The following is a 17,305-nucleotide window of genomic DNA, read 5'->3' on the forward strand; positions in this document are numbered from 1 at the left end:
TAATCTTCATATTGCAGGCACAGACTCCAGTGGCGTGTTATAGTTTGGTTACTTCTTTCAGCACCATGGACTTCTCCAATCTGTTTGGGAAAGTAATCTCCCAAGTCCCTTGATTTATACAGAGATTACACGCCACTAAGTTGTAGCTGTGCCCTACCCCCTATTCATGGATAAGACTGATAAGTTACAAATGCTTACAAAGCATCCAGAAGACCTTTCTTCACCATGTCAAAAGTGCGGAGTGGAGACTCAACCACTGATGAGATCATGCAGTGAAAAAATGAGATCGCCTCTTCCCCTTAGACAGTTCTTAAAACATGCTAAATTTCAAAGATAAGCCCAGTTAAAAGGAGACACCCAGCTGACTGGCTGTAAATGGATAATCCAACATACAAGCAAGGTTTATGTAGTCAGGTTGTATTTATCTGGAGAAGGATGTGACCAGATGAGAAATACTATAAAATATTTAATTACAGTGATTTAGCAAGTTGCCTCAAAGCAAGACTCTTTGCTGTGCCCCCACCTCCCTCAAAAGTTTATCTCAAAACAAAATCAAATGAATTGCACAAATAAATCCCAATAACATTAAAAAGCAGGAAAATCAAACAAGAAGATAGGGAAAGAATAAATAAAGGAGACAGATTGTGAGGAGATTGCAGAGGAGAGATAAATAGATGTAATAAGGAGGCAGAAGCAGAAAAATGTATATTAAAGAGATATAATGTGAGGATGTGATGAGTTTCTAGAATATGTAAAGGAATTACTAATCAGGGGCAAGGGAACATTGTCTAACAAGAAAGGAACAAAAATGTGGAACGAGAATAAGGAAATGGAACAACTGGGGATTGTTCATGTGCATAGAATTGTGATGGGACTTTAGGAGATGCCGGCTTTAGTCTGTTTTTGGCACATGCTCCCTGGTCAATTCATATAGGGAGGGCTTAAAAAAAATAGCCCAGCTATCAAGATGCAGATACATGCAGATTCCACTTTCACTTCTGCACATGGAGCTCCTCATCAGAAGCTCCTACTCCAATCTAGACTGTTTCTTTTAGTCACTTGAGCCACTTTGTGGGAGAGCTGCGTTTTCCCACCATGTGTTTGCAACTAGAGATGTGGAAGCCCAGAAAAATCTGAAAAACTGGAGAAAAAACTGAGGTGGGAGGCGTCCCATTTTTCTGCCTTTTTCACATCTCTAGTTGCAACCAACACTGTATGTGTGAAGAGAGGCAAATTGATGAAAACAATGAGTAAAAATGACCCTGGGAGGTTTGGCCAGTCATGGTCCCTAGATTTATATGTATTTGTCATGAACTTTCATGGACACATTTCCCCTCCACATATGGTAGTCACTTCTAAAATATGTGCAATGGACAAAGAGAAGCTGATCTTTCCTATAGTGCATGATGAATGAACTCACTTAAAGTTAGGGATGGGGGGGGGATTCAGTTTGGTTTGCATTTTAACATGAACCTACCTATTCCACATTTCCCTCCAAAATGTGCAAAATGAACCTTACCTATCTTTTGAAATGTACACATCTTCAAATTATTGCAGTGCAGCTCTCCAACCAATGTGGATGAAAATGCATACATATGGGGAAAGTGTGCATAAAATGTATATATCAGGGGTAGGCAACCTAAAGCCTGGGGGCCGGATGTGGCCCAATCGCCTTCTCAATCCAGCCCGCGGACACTGCGGGGATCAGCATGTTTTTACATGAGTAGAATGTGTCCTTTTGTTTAAAATGCATCTCTGGGTTATTTGTGGGGCATAGGAATTCGTATATATATATATATAGTCTGCCCTCGCCACCCCCCAGGTCTGAGGGATGGTGGACCAGCCCACGGCTGAAAAAGGTTGCTGACCCCTCGTATATATTAATGAAAATACCATAAAGCAATGCATTATATTGGGGAAAATTGCTTGCAAAAATATGTTATGTTGGGTAAAATTGCATACAAAAAGGTAAAATGCTGGTGAATTTTCATGAAAAATATTTTGAATGCAAACTGATGTGGAAATGTGAAAAACTGAACTTAAGATAGTAAAAATGAGAAACAGAGAGAAACATAACCTTCCTTCCTTGCAACTCCACAATTCTATGACTCATGTACCCAGTGCTTTTTTTTCTTAAAAAGTGTTTAGGGGTACTCTCATTTTCCTACTCATATTGAAATACTGCCCCTCAATGAGAACTTAGATTCTCAAAATGTTTAGGGGTCATAGCTGTCAACTTTTCCCTTTTTTAAGGGAAATTCCCTTATTCCGAATAGGATTCCTCGCAAGAAAAGGGAAAAGTTGACAGCTATGTTAGGGGTATCCATACACCTGAGTACCCCCAGAAAAAAAGCACTGTGTGTACCATACTTTACTGATTTTTATAACCACTCTAGGGCTAGGAAGAACTAATCCTATCTCATAGACATGACCCAGAGCAACCAAGTCAATCATCTGACAAGTAGGGTTGCCTGTTCCCCCATTTCACCTTTATAGAGGCTCTGTGCCTTTAACAATGTAGTCATGTGGTCAAGAGGGGATAAATGGTGATGATGATGATGATGATGATGACGTTGATGATAGTTTCAGAATTTGCATAAAATTCTTTTAAGAGCTTTTGCATTGTTTAGTGTACATTAAAAAACCAATTAAATATAAAGTCATTGCTAAAACACATTACTCAAAGGTGTGCAAAGACATGCCAACAGGGTTCAATTGCCTGAAACCTTGCTGCACACATCAAACCTGTCTCTTTTCGAAAGATGGGCAGCACAAAGGTAATCTACACCAGTGGACCAACTGTGCTGTTGCTTTTTTATTTTCCCCAGAAGGTAGATTTCTGTTTGGGCTCCCAAACGAAATGGAAGAAGCCAGGAGAAACATAGGGAAACAACTGTTTGATGAGAACATTAATTAGATGCGCCATTAAAAAAGTGGTGAATGAAGAGTAGCAATTACAGATAAAACACCCAACGCCATTTCAACCTGGTGTGCTTGTTGTTGCATCTCAAGATGTATTATTTTCAGAGTACTGGGAGGGAGGAATACATCTTACACTAAGTCTGTGGCTGGGGGATGCAAAACCATACAAAACATTTCAAGTGGAACATTTAAACATTCAGTCAGTGTTTTATATTAAGCCAGTCAGGGTTTGATGCCCCAAGAAGCCCCAAGCAGCTGTATGGCCTTGAGGGTTATCCCACCCAGACAGACAGACCTGAGAAATTGACGCTACGGATGTACTTGAGAAGCTCTGCACCATCTACTGGGTCCATCCTGGGGCAGAGGCCAATCTTCCCAGGGCACAAGTTCTTGTGCATGTTGTGAAGCGCATGGCCCATGGCATAGACAGCATCGATGACAAACTGCACCTTTCCTTCCTGCTCATAGGCAGAGTCCTGGCCAATCCGCTCACGATCTGGAAGACAAAAGGCAAAGGGCGGGGATTCTATCACATGCTTTCATGGGCAACTGCAGACTTACAAGGTTTTCCATTTGCTTTGAAATTTAGTATTCACTGTGGAATTTCACTTCCTGATAAGGACTCCTGCTTCTTGCAAGGAGTGTCTCCACTGAACTCTTTCATGCTGAGGTGAAAAAGTGTACTGAGATAGGAGGGGTGGGGGAATGTTAAGAAATATTAGAAGACCATAACAGTCTCAGTTGGTTTGTTGCATGTGAAGGTAAATAATAAGAAAAACCCACCCAGTGTGTACCTCCATAGTGCCAAAGAGTTGGGCTGAGTCTTGTCATTACAAGAGCTCCGCTGGATCAGACCAAGGTTCATCTAGGCCAGCATTCTTTTCTCACAGTAGCCAACCAGACACCTGTGGGAAATCCAGAAGCAAGGCTACACTGGCCCTGTCTCATTAGTAAAAGGAGTGCAGAAGCCACAAAAGTAACCAATGCCATTCCATGATTTCAGTGATCCTGTAGATCAGGGGTAGGGAGCCTCTTTCAATCTGCTGATGGGGGGAGCATTCCTTCCTGGATAATCTTCACAGGGTCATAGACCAGTGGTGGGTGTAACCTATATATCTTTATATAGGTGGCTACAACATTCTAGTCACGTAAAACTCAGAGGTTTTCTACATATACCCACCCACCTCTCCATTATCTATTATCACAATTCAATAACATATTCCACCCAAGAAAAAGCTCCCATGGAGGGTTTGGTACAGGGCCAAAGAGGGGTGTGGCCTGCAGAGAGGAGGTGTGGCCTGAAGAGAGTCCCAGAGGCCAGGTGGAGAAGCCTGTGGTGGCCACCTGTGGTACCCACACCTGGGGTTCCCTGCAAGTGCTGTATACTGTTTTCAATGAAAGAGCAAGACTTGCAGTTTTTGCCCATATAGTTTTCTAGTGTGAATGTAGAACTTATAATGATATTTCCACATTAACCACAATCACATCTTCTCATAAATAGCAGGGGAGGGAGACTGGAAGGTGATTTACTCCTTCTGTGTGAAAAGTGTTCGTAGTGGTGTTCCATCCTGTTAGCAACAGCTTTCCTACGCAATTTTTCCATCTTAAATTGCTCTGTTTCACATTATCACACTAGGAACACAAATGGCCCAGCTTTGATTGCAGAAGAACCTATCATGCTGTTCTAGCCTCTGCATACTCAAACTTCTTATTTGTTTTGCTAGGGCATACAAAGTCCATCCTTCCTTGAAGGTTTTTAAACAGAACCTGGAACGCCATCTGTTATGTATGATCTAGTTGAGATTCTCGCATTGCAGGCAGTTGGACTAGATTACCCTCGGGGTCCCTCCCAACTTTACAATTCTATGATTCTCTGTTTTCTTTATTTTAATAAATTCATATTGAGCACAGTAAATGAACTAGATGTGAGCTGTTAATAACCTAAGGTTAATCCAGAAAAGACTGTGACAGTTGGTCAGCAGGAGAGCTGAACCTATTCTGGATTGGATTGCTCTCCTCTTTAAAGGACAGTTTTGCATCTTGGGAGTGCTTCTGACTCTGGTTACACTCCTAGAAACTCATATGCCAGCAGGAGCTTGGAGAGCTTTTGCACAGATTTGGCCGGTAAATGAGCTATGCCCCTTTCATGATAAAACAAATCTGGCCATAATTACACATGTCCTGGTCACATCTAAACTGATGCAACATTCTCTGTGAAAATGCCTTGGAAAAGTGTTCAGAAGCTTCTGCTGGTACTAAATGCAGTGGCCAAACAGATTTCCGGAGCCCCCGCTGCTTATTATATCACCTATGTTTTATGTTGGCTTCTAGTTCCATTCTGAGCACAATTTGAATCTCAAGGTTCTTATTTACAACAGTCTAAGTGAAGACCCTTTGAAAGATCTCCTCCACCCATAAGATCCTGCCTGCACACTGCATTCAACACCAGAGGCCCCATGTCCTACCAATTTCAAAAGCACAATTGGTTAGGATTTAAGACAGGGTCTTCCCAGCTGCAGCCTCCGGCTTGTAGGACTCCCTCCCTAGAGAGGCTTGCTTGGCTCCCTGTCACTCTGTTAAGCTTCAGGTGAACTGAGCTTTTAATGCACTGTCTTTTTATTTTATGCCAAATTGTTTTATCCCACCCATAGTTTTATTGTACGAAACTAATTTTAGCTATTTGGGCTGTTTCTCATAGAATCATAGAGTTGGAAGGGACCACGAGGTCCCTGCATCTGTTCAATCTTACTCCGTATTTTATGAACTTTCTCATCAGTCACCTTGAATATTTTATAAAGAAAAGTGGGGTATAATTTTTAAAACAAAGAAATGTGAGCCAACAGCTTCTGCCCATCATGCAAAGATGCCTTGTACATAGCTTAGTACTCATGATCTTGATGGTCCAGAAAAGAAAGGTCTAGAAGTAGGTTTTCAAATCTCCCCTGAAATTAAGAAAGATGAGTAGCAAGAGGTTAATTCTCACTGCATTTGCTTGGCAACTTTCATGGTGGAGCTACATATAATGAAAGCACTTTGATCACAAAACCCTGAGAGGAACCAGGCCCTCTACAACAGTGTTTTTCAACCACTGTTCCGCGGCACACTAGTGTGCCGCGAGATGTTGCCTGGTGTGCCGTGGGAAAAACGTCCCGGCCGTTGTTGTTGCCTTCCTTCAGCTAATCAGGGTCAGCCCGCGCGTTTGTACACAGAGCCAAAAAGAGACGCCGGCTGCCTCAAAAGTGCCTCCCTCCTTCCTTCGCCCTCCCGCCAGCCAATCGTCTGCGCCCTCCAGCCTGCCGGAGTTCCCCGCCTCCTCGGCCGTCGGCGTGGCCCTTAAAGGGTCCTGCGCTCCGCACGCGCCTTGTCGCGAGTGGGGTTCCGAGGCCAATCGGATTTGGGAACTTGGGCTGCTCCTAAGTGGAGGGAGAAGAAGTCCGGTTGCAGCTTCTTTCCCAATAGGAGTGCGATCCCGTTAAAGTGACTGGGAAATGGGCCAACGCGGGGTGAGGGGCGGGGCCGGCAACGTGCTATAAAGGCGCGAAGGCGTGTGTGGTGATGGCGCTTGGTGGCATGTGCGTGCGTGAGATTTTGGCAGCGCGAGGAGGATGAGTTGGTCTCGCTGCCGCCGCCGCCTCCCCCGCAACCTCCTCGCTCGGCTGCGCTGCTCGGCCGGCGCCCTGAGGGGACGTGGCGGGTAAGTAGCGGGCACGAGGCAGCTCTGGTGGTCAAGCGAGGGAAGAGGTTTGAAGGCGGCAAGAGGGAGGCTGGAGCGGCGGCAGCAGTTTTCTGAAGGGAGCCCTGTCGTCCCCGAGTCTGCAGGAGGAAGGAGCAGGCTCGCTTTCTGAGGCTGCCTTAGCGGAGCTTCCCTTCGGGAAGGGCTTGGCCTGGGGCTTCACTGGAGGGCGGAATGAGGGGCGCTTCTCGCCGGCTGGTTTGCGTTTCTGACCCGCCCTGAACTAGTGCAACAGGCAAATCAACAACCATTCTCTCACCTTTTGTCCTGGCCAGCAAAAGTATAACTTTGGATGCAGCAATGGATCTGCCCCACTGCTGGAGGTGGGGCTTGGGGCTTTCTGTGTCCATCAGTGCAAACCTTATGCATTGGTCATTCGTTATAGTTTTGGAGCCTTAACAATCTTATAAACAAACATCACTAATTTTCCTAACTGAAAACTGTGGTTCTGAGATGCTTGGACACACCTGCCCAATTTGTTCAATGTTGCATCATACTGTTGTCATTTTAAAGATCATTATTTAAAGGAGACCAGGGGCTGAAGTGGATATTTTTGAAGCACATGCTTTTGTTTTTATAACGAAATAAATTATTGTGAGATGCTCAGACTCTTAAGTTTTACAGACTTCACCAGAAGTGATCCTGCTCTTTATTATGTTCTCCCCCAAAATAAAAGCAGGGAGGGAGGAATAAAAAAAAACCCAAGGAAGCCTAATTGCCAGAGGAGGAGCTAGCTGCTCCAGCACCCTAAGCAGCACACATGCTGTGCACCGTCCCAGGGCACTGCCCATGGTGAGGGTCCCAGGGGGACAGCACGGTGTGGACAACCACTGCCGTGCACAGGTATGTGGACAACCACTGCCGTGAATTGTACACAAGATCATCACAAAAAAGGGAAACACCACATTGGCTGGGCTCTCAAGTGTGGCATGGCAGTTAATTATATCATGTCAGGATGTCTCAGGAGCTTCTCCACTCATGTCTTTGTCACAAAAAGTCACTCAGGTACAAGACTAGAGTCCCTCAGACCTTACTTGGAGCTGGACTATATTTTGAAAAAAATATTAACAAATTTCTATGCCCCACAAATAACCCAGAGATGCATTTTAAATAAAAGGACAGGTTCCAATTCTGTAAAAACACGCTGATTCCTGGACCATCCGCGGGCAGCATTTAGAAGGTGATTGGGCCACATCCGGCCCCCGGGTCTTAGTTTGGGGACCCCTGCTCTTAAGTCCAAGAATTATAAAATACTTTCTTTGTGTTTATTTGATTCCTATTCAAGAGAATTACTTTATATATAGTTAATATAGGCACAGAGTTAATTTTTTAAACATTTTCTAATGGTGGTGTGCCTCGTGATTTTTTTCATGAAACAAGTGTGCCTTTGCCCAAAAAAGGTTGAAAAACACTGCTCTACAAGATATAGGAGGATGTCACTCTTTCCAAATGCTATGACAGCAACCCTCTTCTGTGGATTGCTTCCTTTGGAGTGTAAGAGCTGCCTGTAGCTAGCAAGGGAAACCACACAGCACACTTTCTTTGAACTCTGAAACTTGTACACCCAAGTCACAGCCTCAGTAGCAGCATATGCAAATATTATTCAGCGACTGGCATCATCCATCTCACCATCAGTGGCTCTCACATCATTCTCCCAAGTGCTATCAGCTGTGTCAAAGGATGGTCTGCACAGCATCCATCAGTTCCAGGATGTGCTCTATCAAGTCCTTGCGACTGCCAAACACACCTTCAGTTTTTCTCCCATCCCGATATTCCTCCCCCACCCACCCACCCTCCCGCCCCCTCTCCAGCCAGCGTTGGATTGCAGGATCATTCAAGTATACGGTAATTACCCACGACAGCTGCCTGCCTCTTCCTGTCATAACCGCTCTTAATGGGACTTGAAACATGTTAATCATTTGGCAAAAGATACCGATTAACACAGCACACTGTTAATTGGAGCTAAAAGAGGGTCCCTTGTGGTGTGGTACTGCCAGAATAACACCAACCCAGCCTCCCAAATACTGCCCCTTCACCAGCAGAGGGGAAGGATGTGCTTGCGCATGCCTGGCTATGTGCATAAAGCCATGAAGCTCAGGAAGGAGAAGAGGATTTAAAAATAGGGGACATTCTGAATTGGGAAGTCTACGACAGTGGGGGGGGACTGGTAGCCCCTCCAGATAGTCCTGGACTACAACTCCAAGCTACCCAAACTATTGATCATCTGTATGGGGCTGATGGGACCTGGAATCCAACAACAAGTGGAGAGTTATGGGTTCCTTACTCACAACCTAAGGGAATAATCAGAGAAAGCACTGACCTACCAGAAGTGAATGGTGTCTCCTTTCCTCTCCTCTCTTGCATTCTGCAGTCAAGACTGGCAGAGGTTTCATGTACATAACAAGATCTCTGCCCACCCAGCGTGCTCCTTCCAGCAATATCACAGCTTATAATAGTCAAGTGGAGTGTTTATGTGCTTGGTATGCCCCTGATGCTGTGATATGTGGTGTGGTGATTTATATCAGAGGGAAAGATGCTCCTATGGCTAGCAAAGAATGAGGCAGGGAAATCAAAGCACATTCATGGATTTCTTTATTCACTTGATGCTACACTTACTGCTTGCTCAGGAGAATCACCCAACCAATAATCAGTCAGGATGGGCTGCAGATGGGTAAGGGCGGGGCTGATGAGCAGCTACAAGTCTCCAGATTTCTCCTGATAGTGTAAAAGCCTCACACACATACACACAGAGAGAGAAGGGGGGCAGAGGCAGAAGCAGAGGCAGAGGCAGAGGCAGGCAAGCAAGCTATCCTAAGCTCAAAGGGGTCAAGGACAATGACACTCCATCCTTTAGCACTTTTTGAAGAATTTATTTTAAAATGTTCAACTGTCAACAATCTGAGTTTAAATATATATCCCTTTTTATTTAAAAAAATGAAAGCTCCACATCATTTTTGCAATGTACGAATTCAATTATTTGTTTTGGCCACACTGAAGTGACACCTGGTTGGTCAATAAGATGGAAATGGGATGTAGGGAAGTGAAAAGTTTCTAGAAGAAAAAGAGTTTGAATTTGATATCCCACTTTATCACTACCCGAAGGAGTCTCAAAGCGACTAACATTCTCCTTTCCCTTCCTCCCCCACAACAAACACTCTGTGAGGTGAGTGAGGCTGAGAGACTTCAAAGAAGTGTGACTAGCCCAAGGTCACCCAGCAGCTGCATGTGGAGGAGCGGAGACGCGAACCCGGTTCACACTGGCTACAAGGTATAGAACCTGCAGGAATTTATGTAGGCCTTCCAGAGATTCTACTCCAGATATTGCTTCTTGTGTCTGCAGTTCGTCTTGTAGGGTAGACCGAACCTAAACCATGTTTACATAGAAGTATGTCCCATTGATTTTGCAATTTAGCTTTAGGATTGCATTTCAGGGGTCACTGGATAGCTTAGAGTTCAGCAGAACCTCAGATTGTGCAACCTATTAGGAATCTTAGGCGTTTTGCAAGATCAAACTAGCACAACTGCTGGAACATAAAGGATCCTAAGCACAATTCAAAGTGCAAGGTTTGGCATTGTTCTGAATCATACTATTCAATTGTGCAAAGCAAAGAGATGACCTAACCCCTTAAGCTTTTCTATAGCTCACTTAATGGCCTTTCATGGCTGGTGGCTGCTGTAAGCCACTGGAATTGCCTGGAGGGGAAAAGCTGTTTTGCTGTTTGATCCTGGTTAGGGAAAGAACCTTGGGCTTTTGTGGATTGGTGGCAAGAAACGGTCATGGGGAGTTGCAAGGGTAGGCTGTTGCTTTTTGTAGGGATGGGCCTGTTCCAAGTCTAAGAAGGCAAATTGAGGTGATTCTAAGTAGCTTTTCATTTACAGAGTTGGACCACACCATTACCCATATGTGCCCAAGGTGGATCAGGAAGTGTCCAACCATCTGAGTAGCTCTTTGCCTCTGGGTTTGTTTGTTTTTTCTTCAAAAAGTTAAACATGGCCATCTCTACTTTCTTTTCCATGAAATCAACTTGAATGCAAGAGATGGGTTTTTTTCTTCTTCTTTTGATTGGCAGGCCTAGCTTTTAAACACAGTGAATTATTTCCCCAGTCTATTCCAATCACAGTGAGCTGAGGAAGGAATGCTGAAGTAAACACATGATGGAGTTAGATTGTTGGGGATGGCCTGTCCCATCCCCCCGTTCATTTTCCTAACAAATAATTAAAAAAAAAACCTATCTATGTGAGGACGAGGTGGTTGGACAGTGTTCTCGAAGCTACCAACATGAGTCTGACCAAACTGCGGGAGGCAGTGGAAGACAGGAGTGCCTGGCGTGCTCTGGTCCATGGGGTCACGAAGAGTCGGACACGACCAAACGACTAAACAACAACATCTATGTGAGCCACACACTTGATGGAAGGCCAGCCTGCTCTTCCACTTCATTCATGACCATGTAACTATAACAGATCCCTGCTATATACTTAGCTACTTAACATTTCCTCACATTATGTATAACTGATAGTGGAAATTCCACACACAACTATCATTAAGTTCATAGACTCAGTTAAGTACCACTGGCTTCTTTGCAGTGTGCTGGGCATTAACAGGAGAAAGTGCTCATGTTATAATTCATTCCAGATAATTTTGCCCTATACTTGTGATTCCATGTTTTAAGTAAGTTATGTGTTCCACTTTTAGTTTTGGTAGTGCTGAAAGTTGCTAACAGTGCATACACCAACCTCTTGAAGAACTGCCATAAATACTATTATTATGACTTAATGGAGACAAATATTCAATACCAAGCATTCAAACTGCCCACAGCCAACATTGCCAGCCAAAAAAGGTGATCTTCACTGACTCCCAAGTGACAACTATTGAAAGAAGAGCTGGCTTAATTATTGAACCAGTGGAAGTAAACACAGTTAGCCTCCAATTCTACAAGTTCCCAACTGGAAGAAATAGAATAATCATATTTTAGAAACCAAGGCTTAATGGGAAGAGGATGACATGGTTTTTCATCAGTTCTTCCTACCAACATCATCACAGAAACAGGTTTGATCTTTCCTAGAAACTACCTAGTCTGGGGAAGGGCAGACCTAAGATAACCCCTTCTCTTTAGCTGTAGAAGCAATGATAGATGATTATTACACACACCCCACAAAAAAATGAGATACTTCCTTGCATCCACGATTCAATGCGTTGATTCTGAATTTTAACATTCATTGAAACATAAATCAAATTCACAGCATGGGACTCTTGACTTTTCCCCATGGATATGGAAAATCAATTTATGTTCGCATTAAATCTGCAAAATTAAAGACTCTCTATTCTGGTGGACCATATCTGTTTTCAGAAGCTTCTTGAAGGAATGAGGAAGGATAAGTGGGTCCCTGATTCACCCATTCTTTCAAGAGATGCCAGCTTCTGAAAAGGTTCTGATACAACAACCTTGTATGTAACCAGTTGCTGAAGGGGTGAGCAAGTGGGAAGCTCACTGGTGGTGTCCTGGCCCTCAATCAAACTCAACTTTCCGTTTCTGCCCAAATCTTTAATGCATAGATCTGGTTATGATAGATAGGCTAAACAAGGGCCAAAGGCACAGCAGATAAACTGCATGGCTACGAGTGAGCTGAGGCATTGACCCAGCAAGTGACATGCCTCCTGCCTCTTCCTTTTGAAGAGAGGCCTGGGTGGTGTTTCTGCTGTGAGCAAACAAACAGGCACTTCAGTGAGCATGCATGACCTGTGAGGTTTATTTGTGCCAGTGCTTGTGTCTTTGTGTCCTGGGTGACGGAGCTACCTTCTTCAGCATCTGGCTAACTCTCATATGCCTCCCCAAGATGAAGTTCTATACTGGCAGGAATGACAGGAGGGACTAGCAGCTGTGGCAACAGTCCTTTTGGAATTGTCTGGTATCTTAAGGGTGAACACCCCTCTGTCAACCCACGAGCCTTCCTCCGGATAAAGCCCTGACCTTTCTGAACACTGGTCCCCTCTGCCAGCTCCAATAATTCTTGAGGCACTAAGGCCCTCCTTTGGGTTGTCTAGCTCCAACTCCCTTACTTCTGCCCCCTTCCACTTCTTTGGGATCCCCACACACCCTCCAAGGTGGTCCACAAGGTTCACAACTGGTGGGTAGCAGCAGGAAGCCCCAAGGGGAGAGGCTGAGCTGGCCCAAGATCTGCTGGAAATCAAACCAGTCTCACTACCATTGTGTGATAATATCAGCCCTGATCATCCTGGCCCTCAGCCTTTAGCCATGGTCGCTGTGACTGACAGGGCTGATGCAAGGAGGGAGGGGGAGCTTTGATTGTGCCCTGAGAATATAATTTTGTCAGCTTTTAAAACCTTGTGACTATGTTGACTGTGGCATGTAATATGAGAAGTTGCCGTTTTTAATTTGAAAGATAGCTCCTAGAAATGTAGCAATTTATTTCCCAGTGTGTGAGGGATATACCTTCTTTTTCCATTTCAGCAAAGAAAGCATGTTGACTGCACACTCTTTTCCACATGAACCACTAAAAAAATATCTGGACACCCCTCTAAGGAGGGGGAAATATTTTCTACAACAGGGAATAAGTCAACCAAATGTTAACATTGGAGGACACCTAATGTGGTCTACTGCAATGTAACTTTGAAGACAGAATATCTCTCAGAAACTTAAAATGCAGCAGCCAGTTTATCGGTTCCCATTAGAACTCATGTAGCCTGTGTTCTCAAACCAGTTTGTTTCTGGACCAAGTTCAATGTGCTCATATTAATGTTTAAAGGCCTACGTGAATTAGGCCTCAAATATCTGAAAGATCCAGCTCCCTCCCTACAGATTCTCTCTGGTGTTAGAAGTTGGGGTGTGTGGCACAGGGGTGGCTCCATGGCAGCCCCATAGTCATGGAATTCCCAACCCACAGAGGTTTGTCTGGCATCTGCACTATATGGTTTTCAGAGAATGCTGAAGATGTAGCTCTTGGTTCTGGTAGGGTTGGCATATTTCAAAAAAGTAAAAGCCAGGACACCCCAAAGTTGTTGTTTTAATTCTTTTTCATATTGAATTTAACCTGATGGTGAAGGGCAGGTAATAAATTTCAACCACAATGATGATGGTGATATCCAGAAGGATGCTGCATGACACTGTGCATGCATCTCCCTCTCCCTTATCCCTCTTCTGTGCACAGTGAGAGAAGAGGAAGAAACACAGAGATACAGGAATGATACCCAGCAGCATTCCCATTCTCCATCATTGTAACCTTCACTTCAGGATGGGAGCACCATGCTCAGCAGCTGATGTATCAGGCGGAAGAGACGCTACAACAAATTGATAGAGAACTGACCAGCAAAAAAAGATTATATCAAGGAGGTAAATTTACAGCCCATCCTTCAAAGTTATAAAAATGTTCTTGGACTACACTGAGATTACTCATGTGAAACCCGTCAAGTTATCCTTTCTTTCCCATTATTGACAAGGACTATTAATCTTCTCCCGTAGCTCAGAGCCCTTCCCGCATTTGTCTCTCAATGAACAGACAAGCCACTCTGTCTTGTCAAGATAATTACATATTTTTAAAAGAAGGTTGTAATAGACTTTAGTCTTGAGCTAAAAACCTCTGGGAGTTTCCTCCTAGCATTTTGCTATGTGGGTCCTATCTGATCTTCCATAAAAGTGGCTATTATTCAATAGCACCCAAAATGTGCATGTTGCCATTTCAAACAATGGTGCAATGTGCTCTTGGGACTCTAAGCAACGGGAGTTGTACCCTATCCATGAACTTCATGTGACCTTCAAAATGGGCCATAGGCACCATCTTAAATATGTTCAATGAAGCTGTGCATGACAGCACAAAGCACACCAAGCCCATAAAGTTAGATAAAATTATTGATTTGATTCCTTTATTTCCCACTTCCAAAAACAGTTCTGTATTCATTACAGGAAAAGAAAAGGGCACATTCTTTTTCTCAGAGTCTCTACTTAGATCTCACTAGAAGTGAGACCAACATAAAGACTGAGAAAGTTAGGAAAGCAAAAGCCTCAACAATTCTATCTTTCTCAAACTCTCATGTGGGGTCAAAATACATTGAACATCCTTCACAGCACAATAAATACTGCTTGGATTAACTATGAGCATTATCCTGAAAGTTTCGGGCACAATCAGGAAAGGTCCATTTCTAGTAGAAGCTACTATGACTGAAAACATAGCTACTAGTACTCATCCAAGTTTATACACTTCCATTAAGAAATTCTTTCAGAATTAAAAGCTGAAGTCTCACACTCACAATAAGATCAAGACCATAGCTAAGCATCAAGGCAGGGATGGAACTAGATTTCAGGAAAGGGACAGAAGGATCAAGTTTCTCAGCTCACTTTTTAATGCTTGAAAGTGTTGAATCGGAGCTGATTCTACGATAATCGAGAAAAGGTGAAGGTGTAATTATTCCAGTGGATGAGCGCTTGGCAGCTGGGCTCCTAGCAAGCAAGTTTATTGAAAGTAGGCCAACAACATCAAATATATGACACAGTTTGGAACCTAGTTCCTGAAAGGCAGCCCCAATATCAGATTTTGTAGATGCTCATTACTTTTCATCCTCTCCTCATCATGTTGCTAGGAAAATGCGTAATTTAGCAACTGGGGCAGGATGTGTCAGCTGGCATTTTATGGACTATGTTACACCTCTTCTGTGTCAATTGCCTATTGGCTTCCAGGCCCAATGTAAAGTGCATGTGTTGCCCTGTGAAGCCCAAAACTACCTGAGCTCTGTAGCAGTGGCATAGCATGGGTTGCTGGTGCCTGGGGTGGGCAAGCCACTGAAGCTGCCGGAGTGACCCCCATCAGAGCCACCAGGCTGCACTGTGCCACCTGCCAACACAGGGGGGAGTCCAGATGGCCAATGCAGCCCTCGGTGGGTGAATCCTCCCAACACCCATGGAGAAGAGCGTGTAGCAGGCCTCCCTCTCTCTGTGCCTGCTCACTGTGGGCCTGAAACTGCTTCGCCACCTTTGCCAGCGTGGGGGTAGGGATCCCCATGGTAGCTGACAGGTGTGGGGGTACCTGGTTGCACCCCCTCATAATTTTGCTTCTGGGGCCATGCCCCCCCCCCCGGGCCCGTATGCTATGCCACTGCTCTACATACTTCCAAGCAGCCTTCCCTAACCTGTAGCTCTCCAGATGTTTTGGACTACAATTCCCATCAGTCCCAGGTTAGTGAAGGCTGCCTCGGAGACAGCCAGCTTTCCACCTCATTTTAAAATCTAACACGATCAATGAACTAGCAGAGCAGTCACTCCTGCAACCTAAATGGTGCTGCAGGAGACTTAACTGCATTTCTTGCGTCTTAGATTTCTTGCACCACTGCTAGCACCTCACACGGCTAGCTTTCTATTAAGATGCCAACTTTAATATTCTGACTTGTGTTCTGTGGACATTCTCCTCTGAGCTGGACAGAGATCCAATATAGGGCATAACAATTCTAATAATACTGAAAACCCTCCAGTAAAGAAAGTGTTGGACATTCATCTTAAGAAGACCCTGATCTTTTTTGAAGCCTCCAGGGGAAAATATAAATATTTTTTTAACTGTGGTCCTTTCCATGCTGCATTCCCTCCAAAATCCCTCCTCCCAGAAAATAAGGTCGATTGTATGAGCCTGACCCCCTCTGCTGCTGTTTTTGTAGTCTGGACACAACACCCAAGCTCAGAATTTGCCCAGGAAGACTGATCTACCTTACTACATGCCTGATGCCGAGCAGTGGGTCCTCTCCTTTGAAGAGCCTATAAGAAAAGCTTTTGGTGCATTTACACATAAAGCACCTGTCCTCTGATGCGCTGAAGCCATCAGCCCCAACACCTTTTCGCAAGATGCCCATACCTACTTTAAAAATCTTTTAAAGGACAAGATTAGGTTGGAACCAGCAAACCACAGATCAGAAAACAGTCGTGCAGTGGCATGTTCCAGACAGGAACACAATGAATCTCTTTGAAACTCACAGTAGATTAGGACAGCAGAGGGAATGTGACCCTGCTGATTATAATAGCAGGGTCGTGCATCGTTCTACCCATCTGATAATTAATTTTCAAGTATGCAACGAGTCTTGCCGGGCACCCCTCTGAGAATGAATGCAGCTATCTTTTCAAGCGCCGGATGAGAAAGGATTAGCATCAATTCCGATCACATCCCAGCTCTGGCTGCGGCTTTCAGCAGGAGTTAATCAAACTCACTCGCTATACCGCTCTCTGGAGAGCTCAATTGATGGCCCCCCGGACCACCAAGGGACTTCTGAACCATAACCTTCCCTGCCGTGAGTCACTTCAGGGAGTAATAAATGGCTGCAGACAGCAAACGAGAAATGTCTCAGGGCCAGGTCCAACAAAATATCTTGCATCCACTCAATGTCTTCCTGTGGACGCACTTTAGTTCGGAATCTCCCACCCCTGTGGCTTGTTAAAGTATGATTGCACAAACTGTTTCAAGCACTTCAAAGGAATACCCTGGAATGAGCTGAATGGCCTTGGAAGAAGGGTTGTAGCTCGGTGGTAGGGCATCTGCCTTGCATGCAGAAGGCACCAGATTTTTTATTCCTTGGCATCTCTAGGTAGCACTGGGAGAGACCCCTGTGGGATACCCTGGAGAGCTGCTGCCAATCAATGTAGACAATACAGGGCTAGA

General features: G+C 44.5%; 1 protein-coding gene across 1 annotated transcript in view; it reads right to left on the bottom strand.

The window, feature by feature from the left end:
* GRM4 (glutamate metabotropic receptor 4) overlaps positions 1-17,305 on the bottom strand; it is a 241,646-nt gene that overhangs the window by 53,605 nt on the left and 170,736 nt on the right. The window contains exon 6 of the mRNA XM_033152614.1: positions 3,218-3,418. Within this exon, the coding sequence (XP_033008505.1) occupies positions 3,218-3,418 (201 nt within the window). The remainder of the gene's footprint in view (positions 1-3,217; positions 3,419-17,305) is intronic.

This window comes from Lacerta agilis, chromosome 6 (assembly GCF_009819535.1).
Source record: "Lacerta agilis isolate rLacAgi1 chromosome 6, rLacAgi1.pri, whole genome shotgun sequence".
Classification (NCBI taxonomy): Eukaryota; Metazoa; Chordata; class Lepidosauria; order Squamata; family Lacertidae; genus Lacerta; species Lacerta agilis.